This window comes from Typha latifolia, chromosome 4, assembly GCF_019914945.1.
Source record: "Typha latifolia isolate L0001 chromosome 4, TyphaL0001v2, whole genome shotgun sequence".
Classification (NCBI taxonomy): Eukaryota; Viridiplantae; Streptophyta; class Magnoliopsida; order Poales; family Typhaceae; genus Typha; species Typha latifolia.
The window spans coordinates 2,114,522-2,131,011 of NC_133089.1; the positions used below are offsets into that span (position 1 = coordinate 2,114,522).

At 34.9% G+C, this 16,490-nt stretch overlaps 2 protein-coding genes across 5 annotated transcripts; one reads left to right on the forward strand and one right to left on the reverse strand.

Moving 5' to 3' along the window:
• Positions 1-4,401: 4,401 nt before the first annotated feature.
• LOC140785724 (glycolipid transfer protein 3-like) lies at positions 4,402-7,042 on the reverse strand. Of its 2 annotated transcripts, none has more exons than XM_073133698.1 (6): positions 6,685-7,042; positions 5,622-5,677; positions 5,348-5,478; positions 5,099-5,234; positions 4,811-4,954; positions 4,402-4,724 (listed from the first exon to the last, which is right to left on the reverse strand). In XM_073133698.1, exons 1-6 carry the CDS (start codon positions 6,833-6,835, stop codon positions 4,689-4,691), a joined length of 654 nt encoding a protein of 217 aa, XP_072989799.1. In that variant the 5' UTR covers positions 6,836-7,042; the 3' UTR covers positions 4,402-4,688. The 2 variants fall into 2 exon arrangements, with proteins under 2 accessions (XP_072989799.1, XP_072989798.1); XM_073133697.1 differs by having other exon boundaries at positions 4,811-4,957; positions 6,685-7,024.
• A 1,863-nt stretch (positions 7,043-8,905) lies between these two features.
• On the forward strand, positions 8,906-16,224 carry LOC140786427 (TOM1-like protein 5). 3 transcript variants are annotated; one of them, XM_073134845.1, is made up of 10 exons: positions 8,906-9,122; positions 9,570-9,755; positions 9,907-9,985; positions 11,330-11,428; positions 11,519-11,632; positions 11,915-12,078; positions 13,587-13,662; positions 13,889-13,974; positions 14,719-14,877; positions 15,538-16,224. In XM_073134845.1, the coding sequence occupies exons 2-10, from the start codon at positions 9,655-9,657 to the stop codon at positions 15,887-15,889; spliced, it is 1,230 nt and encodes a 409-aa protein (XP_072990946.1). In that variant the 5' UTR covers positions 8,906-9,122; positions 9,570-9,654; the 3' UTR covers positions 15,890-16,224. The 3 variants fall into 3 exon arrangements, with proteins under 3 accessions (XP_072990946.1, XP_072990948.1, XP_072990947.1); XM_073134847.1 differs by having other exon boundaries at positions 11,939-12,078; XM_073134846.1 differs by having other exon boundaries at positions 8,906-9,083.
• The last annotated feature ends 266 nt before the right edge of the window (positions 16,225-16,490 follow it).

Here is a 16,490-nt window from a genome sequence, read left to right on the forward strand (position 1 = left end):
AGCGAAGTTTTAACCCCACATCGATTCTCTATCCCATCTGGAAAAGACTTGATAATCACATAAACTAATTTCTTTCTACCTTAGAGAACATTTTTTTTTTTTTTTTGCATCTTGTCGTCCTTGGGAAGTCATACAATTGTTGTTTTGGTTTATAAATTATGCAAAATGGAATAATATTCTTTTTGGTGGATCGATCTACACCTGCATGTGATGAACAATTAACAATAGGGCCTCAGAGAATATGACAAGTACTCTGCATCATTATTTAAGAGTTAATGGATAATAACAACGTGTTCCACATCATATTAAAGGGACCACATTACTAAGAGACAAAATCCATTTATCAAGCAGATGTTCTACCGGTGATAAGAAGATATTTGGCAGCTTGGCGTCTGCCATAGATCTCTTACGTACAGGTGAGGTGGATTTGAAGGAAAATCTGTAATCACATGTATGGAAATTTGTTTAATCTTGCCATCACATGGATGTAAGCATTTTCTAATCAAGAACTTGGTTCATATCGATGTTATTGGAGAAATATCATTAGGACTTATAATTAATGATCATTTGGCATGGCTTTCTTCTTCTTCTTTGCAACCCTGATAACTTATGGGGAGTATATTGTGAGATAAAAGGAGATGAGCAGTTTAGGGGTCCAAGTGGAATCATCTCTAAAAAAAAAAAAAATTAGTAATTTTCTAGTAATTTTTGTTGGAAAACGATGGATACCCAACAGCTTATACTCATAGTTAATGATGTCAGTAATGACTCCAACCAGTCTCAGCTAACAACTACCAAAATAAATGGGGAGAAGAGGATAAGTAATCTTTGGGATGCTAAGTACTAGTTGTTCCATTTAACAGATGAAGAACAATACTTTTAGTAGCTTTCAGAAGAATCATAACAAGACAACAAAATGATTATTTAGAGATTAATTCTCTTGCCTTTTTCCCTTGTCTCTTTCTTTGTTGCATTGCCTATGAAATTTTGTGTTCTAACTGAAGGTCACAAAAAGGTGATTTGCAATTAACAATACCTTTGGAGACTTCTCGTATGGATACATACCAAACTCCAACAAGAGAATTTGCTCTGCCCACCCATCAATAAGCTACAACTTGGCATTACAAGGATTTCATCTGTCCTTCCTTCCCCTCCACCTACTGGTAGAGCATCACATCAAAAAGGTGCTCTCTTTTTCCTCCATCATGGCATCTAATCTTATCTAAATCTTTATGAGTGGTAAAGAACCTTGCTTTCTGATAATCAGATACCACTAATCTGAACATCTAAACCTTTTCTTTAAGAAAGCCAGTTATTGAAACAGTGGACCAAATTTAATCTTTATTGATGGTCCAACATAGCTTATGGGGTTATGCTCCATGGTGAATGGTGAGGATCTTGCATCAGTTTATTTTTACAGAACTTCAAAAGACCCCACAAGGAGATTAAATTTGTTTCATAACAATTTGTGGAGTAGGACAATGCAAATTCTGACACTTGGATTCAGATAAGATAGATAGTACACAAGTGCCAACATTTTCTCCAGGACTCAAAAAACAAACTCAAAAGCATTTTCTACTGATGGCATGCTAACGTTGAATGTTTTGGTAGAGCTGATGATCTCAAAATTTGACTACTTGAATCTGGCCAAGTTAGGCCTCAATCTCAATTGATTACTCTACTGAAGCCTACCTTTTGTTTTACTTATGATTAGAACACTAAAATCCACATGAAAGTTTTATTTTATGTATCAACACTTTCTCAACTTGAATGACTGCTTCTGGCAGCAAACATGGACAATCTGAAAATATAGAGGAAAAAACTCAATTGATGGATAGATTGAAGGCTTCATTTTGTCACCTTAGATCTGTCCAAATGAGAAACTATATGCCTACTTTGTCAAAGAATTAATTGATGGATTGCGTGACATTTATGGCATCGCCATCCAGTTGCAATTAAATCGATACTGCTAGAATTTAAATCCTTTAATTTTTGAAAGCAATTTAGCTTACTGCTGCAGATTGATTGCAATGAAAAATAGAGATTAATCTACCTTTCCTGTCAAAAAAGAGTAGAATAAAAGCATCCCTTTCGGAACACTATAAAAAAAGTGCCATGCTACTCTTTCCAAGCATTAGAAAGTTAAATTTTGTAGATTATATTATTATCATCACCTTTTCTACGATCAACTTTTTAGTACAATAACAAACATTCTCGGAGAGATTGATTCTTTTTTTTAATGAGTTGGATTACAATATTAGAACAGTTGGAAAACTGGTAGTAGTGATTCAAACGACAGCTATGAATCCATTGGACTGGAGTCTTTGGGTAGCATAACATGTGAAAGTATACGTAGATTAGTACGAAGTACTGCAGACGTGATTGCGACCACTGTCTCGAATGCCTAACAAACAGTGTGTGAATAAATTTAGTCAGACTACGTGTTGATTTATGCACTCAAAAAGCATTGCTTCCATAAGAAAATTAATATTAGCATGATGTTATTCATGTTTACCGTCAAGTCAAGGTCAAAGCAAAATAATTGTGGAATTGAAGTACCGGCAATCTCAAAATTATCACCCCAATTAAATGACATATCCAGGTTTAGTTATTTGTTAGGTAACCAAATTTTGACTATATTGACCATAGTTTGATACTTAATAGTCATTTTAAGGGATCTTGATGTAATTTTTTTTTATTGTGATGATTTTATTTAGACTTCTTAAGTTATTATTATTTTTCACATACAAATACTTTTTTTTGGGTGCACACAGAACTCTTAACCTATTAAAAATTTATCAACCGTCTAACATTAGTTTTTGGTTATTTTTTTTTCTCATTTGGAATGTTAATTCACTAACTACTGTAAAAGTTTAAGGTGAATTAACATAGTATCAGAGCTAGATATCATGAGTTCAAATCCTATCATGCTCATTTTTCGTCGAAAAATATAAAGCTCTATCCTATTAAAATTATATCTACTTCCTTGTCGCATTAAAATGTTTTAAGCCAGAAATAAGGGGAGCATTTAAATATAAAATTTACCGTCCTCTAATAGCTCAAGCTTTTAGAATAGTTTATAAATGCGAGTAAAATAAATATTAAATTAATAGAATATAAGTAGAATGGAAATTTTATTTTCTCACCTTTTATGTTAAAAGGGGGTTAGAGATTTCTAAACTAAAGATTAGTAAGTTTAAGGGGGATCCAAATTGTAATAATTATATACAATTTTAAGAAAAAAAATAGAGAAAAAAAAAAATCTAAAGGTATACATTATATGTTAATATGTAGATATGCAGGAGCTACTTAGTGCCAAAATTTTTTTTTGAAATGACGTGACTGGCCGACAAATTCCGACACGTCACATTGTTAGCCATTAGGGATTCAGAGGACGTGGAAGTCATCGCTTTCCCTGTCCATTTTATAGGATCTGGAATGAATGCATCTTATCATTTATGAAGATGTTGATATTTGTTTATTTCTTAATTCTTCAATTAAAAAAAAATCTTATTTATTTATTTATCTTGTTTCGACTTTCGAATGCCTATAGGATTATTAGTGAGAGATAATATGCAGTAATTTTCTTTAGATTTGAGACCCTTAACCTAGAAGCCAAGCTCATTAATTAGTGACTGTCTCTCTACAGTTGCAGGGCTATAAACTCTAATGCTATCATTTTAATATTACAATATAATGTCTATGTTGATTGGAAGATGCTGCTATCTAATCTAGTCTATATGAAATCGTTAGTTTTTTTTCACCAAAATTAATAAAAAAAATTCAATTTATCTTTTATATTGTCTTACTTTGGAATAATTTATAATAACTAAGATGCGAAAGTGAGAAAGATTAAGAGTAGATAAGTATAAAAATGAAATTATTTTTTAATTAGTTAATGTAAAACAGAAAAGGGTATTTTAAGTTTTTTATGTTTAAATTAATGTATGTATGCATGTATTTATAAATGTGCCTTTGTATATGTATGTCTGTATGTGTAAATTATTGGAAACACCATCATTAATTTCTAGTCATGCTTTGGTGGACTAAGGATTGAGTTTGAGTAATTAGGATGGGCCCAACTTTTGGATTGGGCTAAGGCAGGCCTAATTTGGGCTTTGGGCTAGTTTCTAATTTTTATATTTATGTATGTATGGAATATGGATGTGCACATTCATATATATTTTTTAGAAAATTTATAAATAACACCTTACAATTCAACTCTTTCATCATCTAAAAGAGTAAACCAGGCCCAGTTGGGCTTCAAAGTTACTTTATTTTCTACATAATTAGATTCATATTCTTATATGGGGTTTATTTGGAAGTATATTGAGAATATATAAATTAACATGTCAAATATAAGATGAAGTGAAATTGAAAAGTTTGCACATAGGTTACATGCTTGCTTAAAACATCCACTTGATACTAGGAAAATTTTACTCACATATGGAATGGAAACTGGAAAGACAGTGATGAATGTAGACATAACTGATACAAATTGGAGCTAATCATACAATCTCAAACTCTTGGTTTTTTTTTTTTTTTTTTCAGTGGCATAGAAGTAAAGAAAGGCAAAACCATTAAATTTACAGAGGTCTGATGGATCTACAGACAACTTAACAATGGTGATAATATACAAATCAGGGTTAGTTTATATGTACATAAGATGGTAAAACTCAGCTCAGCCTTCAGGGAGACTTGAGCTTGTCCACTGTATTCTTCCTCTGCAGTATTAATATGAGAATAATTTAGGGTATTACGCGAAGAAAATTGTTTTGTTTGTAATATATATAACTAGTTAAAGACTCACCAAAATGGCATTAGTTTCATCTACAAGAGGCTGAAGCATAGTGAGCAAGTTTTTAATGTCTCCCGCCAAATCCTCAAAGTCCTGGCCTTTGCCCATCAGCAAGCTGATGAAGATATCTTTCTCTGGAATGAGCTTCAAAGCCACCTGCTAGTTTGCAACTATGTTTAATAGATTAGCTCAAAGAAGAACCAATAGATACTGGACAAAAGGAACTGACTAGTATTAATTTGTTAAGAATTTTAGATATGGAAATTTGATTCCTGCTCAAAGGTTAACAAGTTATAGTACCTTGTAAGCAGCTGAAGCGATCCAGCCATGCCATGGTTTTAGTGTACTCTTGTATGCTTCTTCCACAGCCTCTGCTAGGTTCAGTTCAGGATCCTTGACTAATCTTTCCAGAAAAGCTACAGTGAAATTTATGGATCTGATGCCGTCATGATGCATCAAAGTCAGACACCGATGAGAATAGGTTCATATAAGTAAGTGTTTTAAGCCACAATTTTGGCTCAAAGATTGCAAGAAAATATTCTAAATCACCTGATAAGCCAGACAACAGCTCTGGAACAACTATCAGACTTTTTAGTAGTTCCCTCGCACTTTTCTTTCGTTAGTATTGCTGTCAAGCTTGAGTATACAGATGGGTCTCTGCCATGCAGTTCTTCTACTCTCTGATTATGCAAAGAAATACAGAAACGCTAGCTTAGTCCTAACGCATGTCTGGGACTAGTAAAGAATCTCTGCCTTGATCTTTGAAAACTAACACATCATCATACGGAACAATTGGTGATTATGAATTCTTTAAGAGAATTACCTCTACATTTTGTTGTATGTCTTGCCTCAAAACTAGTAGTATAGGCCCAATCTTATCTGCACCAAGAAAACCCAAGATAGAAGTGAAAAAAACTGTATGGCTGCAACTGCTACCCCCCCCATATTATCCACTCGAAAAATGTAATTATCTAGAAAAAGAAAAGCTGAGAGGTTATTGACTAATTTTCTAAATACATCTTCCACTAACACTACCATAAGAAGCCCAAAATTTTTCATATCTAACATACGAAAGTGGATGCTGCTGCGTTCACATAAAAGTGGAAAATCAGTCATAGAATTCTGTACTCACTTTTAGAACTGTAAAATGAAATGTAAAATAGAAAATGTTCCATAAAGTAAGACATTAGTTACTAGAGAATCCAAGAATAGCTGTTCCACCATAACGAATAAGCTGCATCTTTGTGTCTAGGTTCATCATACTTTCTGGCGTCTTCAATTCAAATAACAATGGAAATTAATTTCGACTGTTTATAAAGTTTAGATCAGCATAATGTAGATCCTATTCCAACTTTAGACTTCACCTCTCATCTTGAGAAAATTCCTCACAAAACCAAGAACAAATTCCCTTTCTTCAAGTACCACAAACAGGATTAGAAAAAGAAAACACCCAAATAACCCATATTTGCTAAATTATTCTGTGTCTTAAGTAAGGACACTAAAAGGAAAAGCTAAATACCAATCTCACATGCCTTGTAAAAGGATCAGACCTGGGTCCTGACGCACCCTATTGCAAAACTTGAGTTTTTATTATCTGACTGACCTACTTTGTAATGTAATGTAAAATTGTAAGGTTTACTCCTATTCCCCTTGATCACCATTGGAGCTCTCCTGACCACAGATGTCCATATCCCTTTTTGTGGTACCATTGCAGGTCATGGGAGAAGATTTCCCCATGTGGGCATCCCTTATTTTGAGGGAAAAAGATGGCTTTCTTCCTTGATTAAAGAGTTGGGCATAGGTGGATGACAAGGACAAGCCCAAATGCCCAATCCAACAATAGATTTAAGCTTCTACATGTGGGATAGGAGTGGAGAGCACCATACCAAGGACATGTAGGAGTTGCTTGGAGACAGTAAGCAAAGCCAAGGTGGAGGCCTTCTCCTCAGGCTTCACCAGGAAGAGCTCAGAGAGATCCTCCATTGCCGACCTTATCTCTGACCTCCCCTTCTCCATCTCTTCTCTTCTTCTCTTCATCTCTGCCTCTCTGCCTTCCTCCTCTCCTTATCTATGCCAACGGGTCAGCGTCTCTTTCTCTCCTCTGATTGGCTCTCTGGGTCAACAGCGTCTATTGCCATGGCAGAGAGGCAGGGAGGTTTGAGGTCAACGAGAGAGGATGCTTACTCCTTCCTCCCATAGCCATGATAATCGTCACCTCTCTCTCTCTCTCTCTCTCTCTCTCATGAGGTCTTTTAACAATATCTTAATGTTAGATTATAATAATGTTGGACTATAGAATACAAACAACAGATTTCGTCTTTACATGCCTGTACTCTTTCTTTGATGGCTCAGTAATATTATTTGTCCTTTTGATTAGCACCATTAGTATTAGCCAGTCAGTAAAGGAGCTCGTTGGAGTGACAGTGTTTCATATGCAGCAGAGCTACTATATACTTACAGTTTTACTAACATATATACTGTCATTTGACTGAAGTTCTTACACTATTATGTAATGCAACTCATCTGAGCTCCTGTTACCTTGTTACACAAATATATATATATATATATATATATATATATAATATAAACTTCTGGTGATGTAAAGAGAATATATCCATTAAATACAATAGAAAGTGAGTTGCAGAAGTGATCACGGTCATAAGAATAATAATTGTAGAAAAAAAGTCATGTCATGCTTACCCACAATATCACGCGATAGGCCATTTCTATATATGCATTTATACATTAGGTTACTAATTTGCTATGCAAGTTTTGCCATAGCAATTGACTTTTGCATGGCATATAGAAGTAGATACAGAGATTCCATCTAATCTACTTTGCCATCTATCCCTGTCTCTCAAGTCAAGGGAACATTGCCCAATCATTTTACCCTCACTTTTTCTATATTTATTTTCTCTAAAACGAAGGTTAAAATGGTTCCACTTAAGAGCTCACATATTATATTAGGCAAAAACATTTATACTCCTTTCAAATTAACTATCTTGATCCAAGGAGTTATAATTAATTTTTTAGATGATATATTTTTCTTTAATTATGCCTCGTACCACTCACTCGGTACCGGTTTCAACTTAAAGAACTAATTAGCCATTAGGTACATTAATTATGGATAAGATCATGGAGGAGAGAGCAGAGGTTTCTGGATTAGAGAGATAGAGAGATAGAGAGAGGAGAGAGAATATGACGTTGGATCGGTTAAGAAAAGATTAAGTTCGCAAATAAATATAATTAGATAGATTTGAATTTTAAAGTAAAGTAAATGAATTGGACTATAGATAATGCAATTCTAATAAAATTAAAGTCAATTTCAAGTCAGACTTAATTACATGACATTTTGAATTAAATTTGGAAAGGGGGGTAATTTAATTTAACTTAGACATTCTTTATTTATATATAAGCGAGCAGAAAACCAATTTAAAAAGGGAAGAAACCGAGAAAGAATTTAATTTAATTTATTTTATTAAAAATAATTGAAAAGAAATAGGGAGGAGAGAGAGATAATATTAACATATTAGAATTCTAATAGGGAAATAACTACGGAAAACAATCCATTAGGATGTAATGTATAGAAGAAACGCTTTATTATATTTTAATAAAAAAATCTTTTTTTAATAATTAGGAGAATTAACAGGTCATTACATTAAAAAAAGAATCTATTGCAACTGTAATGGATTTATACGTAATTATCTCTGAAAAAAAAAAGATTCCAGAACTGGTCAACTCCAACAAACTAATCGACAACATCTACGCGACAAGAGAGGAGAAAAATACGATGGCACAGTTACTAGTTAAACCTCGCAATCATATTAATTAGTCTCTAGGATTTGAGCACCTGACGCGACCCGAGCGCGAAAATTAAAGCGACCCACCTCCTCCTATGTTTCAACTCGAGCTTATCCAGACTAGCAGCGGCGAGACACGTAGCCCCACTCTTCGCGGCCGACCCATGTGCACCTCTCCGCGATCGAACGGCGGTGATCGGGATATTTTACTCGGGGGGTTTGGATCGGACGGTAGGGAGGAGGACGGTATTGGAGTGGGCCCCGCCGCGGGGCATCTAAAGAGGCGCGGAACACACGGGAACACGCTGTCATATAGCTGTCGCCTTCCTTTCTCTTCTCGTCTCTTCTTTCTCTCTCTCTCTCTCTCTCTCTCTCTCTCTCTCTCTGGTGAGTGCGCTCACTGGACTCGTATGGCGGTGTTCGCTTCGATGGATCGGAGCGAGTAAAGGAGGGGTGGCGTGAGGCGAATTGGAGGAATCGAGGAGGTGGGTTCGAGGTTGATATGCCCTAGCGGAGGGAATGTGGTAATTGCCGTTGTTCTTCCCTTTTTGTGGTAAAATTGATTCTTTTTTTTTGTGGTTCTTTTGGGCTTTGATCGGAGGGATCTCTTTGGGTTTGGGTGAAAGGTGTGATCTTTGATGGGCTTGGGTTGGATTACTTGTTTTGCTATGAGATTTCCTTTTCTGTTTTGGTAATTTTAACACCTAGATGATTTGCTCCAAAATATCGGATTCAGTCTCACACGATAATGCTTGGCATTGTCGGACGACGAAAGGAGTGGTTTTTGATTTGGACAACTTCGTGGGAATTAGAGGGATCTTAACCTTTTTTGTTGAAAGTGATTGTTTAAGCTCGCCGTCTTTCTATCTCTCCTATCTTTTAGTAGTTGATGCTCAAGAAAACCTTGTGGTGCAAACTATTTCTGTTTTAAGATTATGTGAGTTCATTATTTTTCCCTTATGTTAATGCAGGGAGAAGTGCATTCTGGCTTGAGAATTATTTCTTCCTTGAGAAATTTGCATTGTTGACCAAGTTTTGGAAATTTTCGAGGGACTGATGGCGGCTGAAATGGTCAATATGGCAACGAGTGATAAGCTAAAAGAGACTGACTGGACGAAGAACATTGAAATTTGTGAACTTGTTGCGCGTGATCCAGGGTATGTTGCTTAGGTTCTTTATTGTTCATTATTCCATAGTTTCTTGATTAATTACTTCATGTTTTTCCAATTTCAACCACTGTGGATGTCATGCATGACATTACCTTTCCAAGCCTATTAATGAATTGAGTTCTTCTCATGGGATCATCAGGCAAGCCAAAGATGTTGTCAAGGCCATTAAGAAACGACTAGGCAGCAAAAACGGCAATACTCAACTTTATGCTGTCATGGTTAGTACACATTTTGTTCTTATGTACCCTGCAAAGAATATTTGATGGCACTAGTTTGTAACGAGAAGTAGATATTGCATGCATGCCTATTGTATATTTTGTAAAGGCTTTATTTGCAAGAGTGAATACATTCACTTTTGGCAGATTCGGCTTTTCACTTCTCTTCTGCTTCTAACTAAAAACCAGCAAAAACTTGTTTGATGTCAAAAAGGAACTGTAAACAGTGTTCTTACTATTAAGGTACTGGACAAATCCTTATAAAGAAATTTGTCTTTTTCTATCTCATTGTATGTCCCCCCTTATTGGAACGAAGTGACGATTTATAGAATGGAAGCAGTTTTAATTATTTTAATAATGTGAAATGTCGCATCGAGTAGTAATGTACTATACTTCACTAAATACACTATACTTTTGCATTCTAAGATGTTTATATTAGGAAGTGAATGATGCTGTACTAATAGGCAAATAAATCTGTAACTATAACTTCATCTAATTAATGGTCCATAAGAAATCCGATCTTTAGAGAAATCTCAAGTTTTCCATACCCCTCTCTCATACCTTTTATGTTCATCTAAACGACACTTAAACCATTTGATCTCCAGACCAGTCCTGAATTTTCCAGAATTTGTTGTGTCAAAGTTGGCTATCACAAAGGTATTGCATGGACTTTATTGAATATCTAGAGATGGAAATTTAGAGCTCAAGGACTTCTTCCTAGTACTGTTCTGATACAAGTGTTCTTTCTGGTTCACATGTGTAAACTTGTCCTATGATTGCCAGAAGCAAGAACCAGAATATTATACTGGTTCAACAAATTAAGACCACCTGACTTAGAGGTACAAGAGGGTACACTAGTTACATTTTTTCTGCAGAATTATAGGATTTAATTGAATTTACAGTTGATCGGTTAACTTCACTTCATCTGCAGAAATGTAATATGCCAAGGTTTCTCCGTCGTATCTATTAGAAATTTAGAATTGCTAAGGAACTTTTATTATGACTTTTTTTAAAAAGAAATGCTAACATGGAAAAATAACATCAGGGTGTTGCTCATTTATAATTGCATCCTTTCATGTTGGTACTTTGGGTGGCTCCACCATACTTTGCTAGTGAAAGGACCAGTTGTAAAATTATATGTGGTGAGCAGCTTATTGATTTTTTTTGGTGCAATGTGGCATTAATCCTTTACTAATTATTTAGCAGGTGCTTTTCTCTGTTCCTGCATTGTAATTTATTTAAGGGAGTGAACTGATATTCTTGTTCATGAATGTGTCCATCATCTTTAGATTGCATCCATTGCTCCTGATTCTAGACATGTTTTTTGTTTTTGTTTTGACCTTGCAGTTGCTAGAAATGCTTATGAATAACTGTGGAGAGCATATCCATAAACAGGTGATTGATAATGGTCTCCTCCCTATACTTGTCAAAATAGTGAAGAAAAAGGTGGAGCTCTCGTCTTTTCAACCTCTAACAACCATGTTTAGACTGGGTTTTATGTTATGTGTAATCTTAATTTGCTTGTCTTTGATACAGACAGATTTCCCAGTACGAGAAAGGATATTTCTTCTTCTGGATGCGACCCAAACTGCTCTTGGTGGAGCTACTGGAAAGTTCCCTCAGTATTATGCAGCATACTATGACCTAGTGGTATTTACCGACCTTAGACTGCAAATTTGGTCTCGATTTCTGTAATTCATCTATTGCTTATCTATTAGCTTGACTGTCTATTTTTTATAGCACCCACGAACTAAGTTTAGAAACATTACTAATCCATTTCAATGATTCGTTTGATAACTAGATTCATTTATCTCTTTCAAGTGCATCTCACATTTAATTTTTTAACATGTGCAATGAATCTTCTTTTCTTAAGGAGCATTCTTTATATAACTAAAACTATCATTTAAAGTTTTTTTTTTCTCTCTTTTCAAGTCTGCTCGTGTACAATTTCCACAGCGCTCTTGTGCTGCCACACCAGAATCACAGGTACCTTTTGTCCAAGTGACAGAATTACCTGCCCAAGATAATTCATTGAGCAAACACGATGATGTTAGAAAGCAAACAACCTCTCAGACTGAAGGCATGCCTGATTTAAGGTAATGTAACAAATTCTTTTTTGTTATTCTTGAGACAATATAGGTCATTAGAGATGATTTGCAAAGCAATAGAAACATTATATCATCATTCTATAATTCAAATGATCAATTAACAAAGTTTTCTGTCCCTCTAACCCAGTATTTTTGATTGAGCTTAAACCTAATCAGTTCCTATTACAGAAATGAATATCTATATGGAGTTATGACACAAAGATAAATGTCGTACAGTGGGTGTTGGATGGAAGCCAAACTTGATATTTGGAGAGGAACTAGTAAATGATTTTTACTAGTGTTAATTACACATAGATCTCATGAACTATAACTCATTTTCACATAAACCTCTTTTTTTATTTTTCTGTGACATTTTGACCCCCTTAGCTATCTAGTATTTTTCTTCCAAAGAAACTATATAGTATTTCTCACCCCCCTTGACGGTGTTAACGGAAAACATCAAATAACTATCTTAGCCTCAACATTTTTTTAAAATTTTATATTGAGGATAAAATGATCTCTAAAGGGCCTAAAATTAATTATGTGATAGCCATATGATATTTTTTAAAGAAAAATCTAATGGATAGCTAACAAAAGGGATATTTGAAGGCTTACATAGTTAAGGGGTTAATGTGTCATGAAAATAAATAAGGGGGTCTATGTGAAAATGAACAATAATTTAGACCCCGTTTACTTTAAGAATAACTTTTTTTTTAATGTCATAATATAACTTTTTATTCCAAAATAACAACTGAACATCATAATATCCTCATTCTAGAATAAAATATTATTCATTAAAATTACATCTTATATAATACACTAACTCAGTTACTAATTTACCTTTGATATATATCACATCAACCTACTTTATATTAAATCAAAGGGTATTCATGGTAATTTTATAAAACAGAAAATATTTTTTTCTCAATTTATAATTTTATATCACAACAAAGATAATTATTACACTCTTTTTTTAGAATACAAATGAACACATAAATAATTATTCTCGAAATAAAGATCTCATTGTGGAAATAATAAAGATGAATACCTAGCTTAGAATTGACCTTATTCCTAAGGTAAACCATGCCTTAGGGGCTCTAGATATAATTATTCTTTTTTAGTACCGAGGGTTGCAAAAGCTTAGGTGGAGCATTGTTTTGGTTGCAAGGTCAACTTTTTAGGGGCTTCTTGTCACTCAGGCTGGTTGATATAATATTTAAAAATGGTCTATAACTGAAAACTCAACAGCAATTTATAATTTCACTGAAGGGCATATTTGCTCAGCTCTCATGTAAGTCCTTTTTCCTGAAAATAATAGTAATGGTAAAAAAATGAGATGCTATCCATATTTTCTTTTTTCAGAGCAGAATATCCTCCGAAAATTTTACAAAAGAAAACATTATTCTTTAATAGATTAAAATCTTATTCTGGTAAAAATGATATTCAATCTACGATATCAACAACAAGCACATAGGCATAAACATGATCCTTACATAATATTTTTGCATCAATTTCAGTATAATTCAGAAAGCAGCCAGTGTTATGGAAGTTCTGAGGGATGTGCTTAATTCTTTGGATCCTAAACACCCTGAGGTAAGATCAATTATATATTTTCCCTTTTTCATGTTTCCTTCAAGGATGAACATAATGCAAAGTTCCTGTTTCAAAAGATTCATGTCCCAGTCGCAAATTTAACCTTTACTACTGGAAAGGATAGGCAGAAGTTGTCTATTTATCTAAATCACAAACTTATTCTGAGTATGCTATTCTTCCTTTTCTTATCTTTTGGGAATTCCTGTAACACTTGGTGCTCTTACAGGGAGCAATAGATGAATTCGTGTTGGATCTAGTAGAGCAGTGCTCATTTCAAAAGCAACGAGTCATGCATCTGGTTATGACATCAAGGTGAGCTTTTCTTATTTTACTTGATTTAACGTAAGATGCTCATTGCTGAAACTCTTCTTTGATACTATTTAAAAGGTGGTTAAGTATAGGTTGGATACTGAACTCAACTTGTAGGCTAAGAAACAAATATATTTATGTCCAGTGCACATAGCTTAGGAGAACCATGGCAATCGACATGTCAAGTGACATTGGTATGTTTACTGTATGCTGCTATAGATGGACAAGATGGGGCATATGACATGCATAGGCTTTAGAGACTGTTTGAGTTCTACTTCATCTTGCATATGTCTTCTAGATAACTGTATATAGGGGCTATTGCTTTTGCAAAAAAAGTAAATTGAGAAAGTTATGCTAATAAGTCCTTCCACAGTACTGGTCTTCCTCCATTTTGGACTCTGCTACCTATTGTGACACTTCAGTGCAAATGTCATTGGCTTGGTAAACACAACTTTTCACGTATCCAGTATTCTTAAATGATACTTTATTTAATTTGACACTCGGCCACCCTATTTTACATTCTTTGATTTATGTTGCTGCCCTATAGCAGAGGGAACTTGAATAATTTTAAAAGATCAACTTCATGCTAATGATACACAGATGCTTCCTCCATTATTGGGTTCCTATTATCTATAGTAGATAGATATACTACTACAGTTGATCTGAATATTAGTGAAGGTGTGATTATTCTTCTTCTGAAGTTGGTTATTATATAAAATCCTTGTATGATGTATTTACTTACTTTAGGGATGACGAAGTGGTAACTCAAGCCATCAACCTGAATGAGCAGTTGCATAAGTTGCTTATTCAGCATGATGCACTCCTCTCAGTTCGTCCAACTTCTACGATAGCTTCCTGTATCAACGAAGAAGAGGAGGAAGAGGATGCTGAACGCCTTTATTGGAGGTAATACCTTTTTCCCTAATGTTTTTCACAGCATGCTATCAAACTGAGAGGGCTCGATGTACCATCACATATAGGCGTAGACAAGCACAAACTATTGATTTTGTAATGTAATACACTATGGCAAATAGGGAAATGTGCTGTAAGTGGTAAATGGCTTATAGTTAAAATGAAAGATCGGTAGATATGCATGCTGTCTTATTATGTGCTCATGAGTGAGCTAGAGGTTGCTGCAGCCTATTTTCTTTTTTGTATTTGGTGTATTTGCATGCGGATGAGGGAGGCAGTGAAAGATTCAGGATTAGTGATATCTTCTTTTTCATTGCTTGGATTTTGGAGCTGTATTATTCATCAACTCCAATTCCTAGGCATTGACCTTAATACAACAGTTGAAGGGACTAAAGATGGTAAATTTATGAGTTTACTTCTCTAGAATGGATTTCATATGGCGTCTCTGTAAACCTCCTTGCTATTATTCGATGCCAAGAATTCTCAACTGGCAACCTTAGAATCATGATAAATCCACTTTAGATTGCTTTATGCAATCTCATTTGAAAATATATAGTATGGTTGTTTAAGCATGTGGTCTGCTAGTTTCAATGGGTTGAAAAGAATAGTCTATTTCTAATTATTCCATCTATTTGTTTCATGAAAAAACAACAGAATACGCAAAGGAAAAGCTTGTGCTGAAGACCATTCTGAGGATTCGAGAGGCTCCTTCAGATCTGTACCTGAAGAGAAGATGCGGCGGCCGCTCATACGGCCACTCAGCATACAACCATCTGATCTGGATGGTAAACCACGGGCTCTGAGCATCCATCCAGCAGATCCTGAGGGTAACCAGCCACCTACAGTCTCGATACCTCCTCCACCAGCCAAGCACATTGAGAGGGAGAGATTCTTCAAGGAGAAGAACATGGATGCTCCTGGTCTGGCTAGTCATGTAAGGGGCTTATCATTGCACAGTCGAGACGGTAGTAGCTCGCATAGCGGCAGCACTGATTTCAGTGACTGAGATATAAATGGTTTACTAGATTGATGTTCACAGTTGTTGGAATCTTAGCAAAGAGGCTATTTGCGCCGTTTTGCTGATGTCATCGATTTGGTATCTAACTCTATATGTGTTCCTTTAACCTTGTGAGGTTTGAGCCTTTTGATTATGATCTCTGGTATGAGGTAGATGGCTTTAGGGATTGATGTCTATAAGGTGGAAAAATATCTCTTTTTTCTCCGGAAGTTACTTTCTCAAGACTTCCAGTATGTACATGGAAATCAGATCTCCATATATTTATTGAATAGCAGGATCGAGTCTACAATATGATTCAATTTAACCATTGTGATTGCAATTTATGAGGTTTCTTTGGGCATGCCTTAACTCTGAACCATCTCAATTGCCATAATTTTCAATTCTAGTTTGATGGTGTATTTACATGATTGCCCAAAATTTGTAATGAGGATTTACTCTGTATTACAGTATAATGTGAGGATTGTGGAAGTCTCATCTTCCAATCCAAAATATATATATATATATATATATATATATTCAATTTTATAGTAGACTTATCCAGGAAGCAGAGGATCTAATTGACCATGATTAGTGCATGGAGATATAAATA

Bases quoted from the DNA above. Each gene is read 5' to 3' on its own strand.
- LOC140785724 (XM_073133697.1), bottom strand. From the start codon at position 6,835: ATGAAGAGAAGAAGAGAAGAGATGGAGAAGGGGAGGTCAGAGATAAGG. The intron at 5,678-6,684 runs GTATGGTGCTCT...TTCTTGGTGCAG, and splicing joins GCAACTCCTACATGTCCTTG to ATAAGATTGGGCCTATACTA. The intron at 4,958-5,098 runs GTACTATAACTT...GTTGCAAACTAG, and splicing joins TCGCTTCAGCTGCTTACAAG to CAGGTGGCTTTGAAGCTCAT.
- LOC140786427 (XM_073134845.1), top strand. From the start codon at position 9,655: ATGGCGGCTGAAATGGTCAATATGGCAACGAGTGATAAGCTAAAAGAG. The intron at 9,986-11,329 runs GTTAGTACACAT...TTGACCTTGCAG, and splicing joins CTCAACTTTATGCTGTCATG to TTGCTAGAAATGCTTATGAA. The intron at 12,079-13,586 runs GTAATGTAACAA...CATCAATTTCAG, and splicing joins GAAGGCATGCCTGATTTAAG to TATAATTCAGAAAGCAGCCA.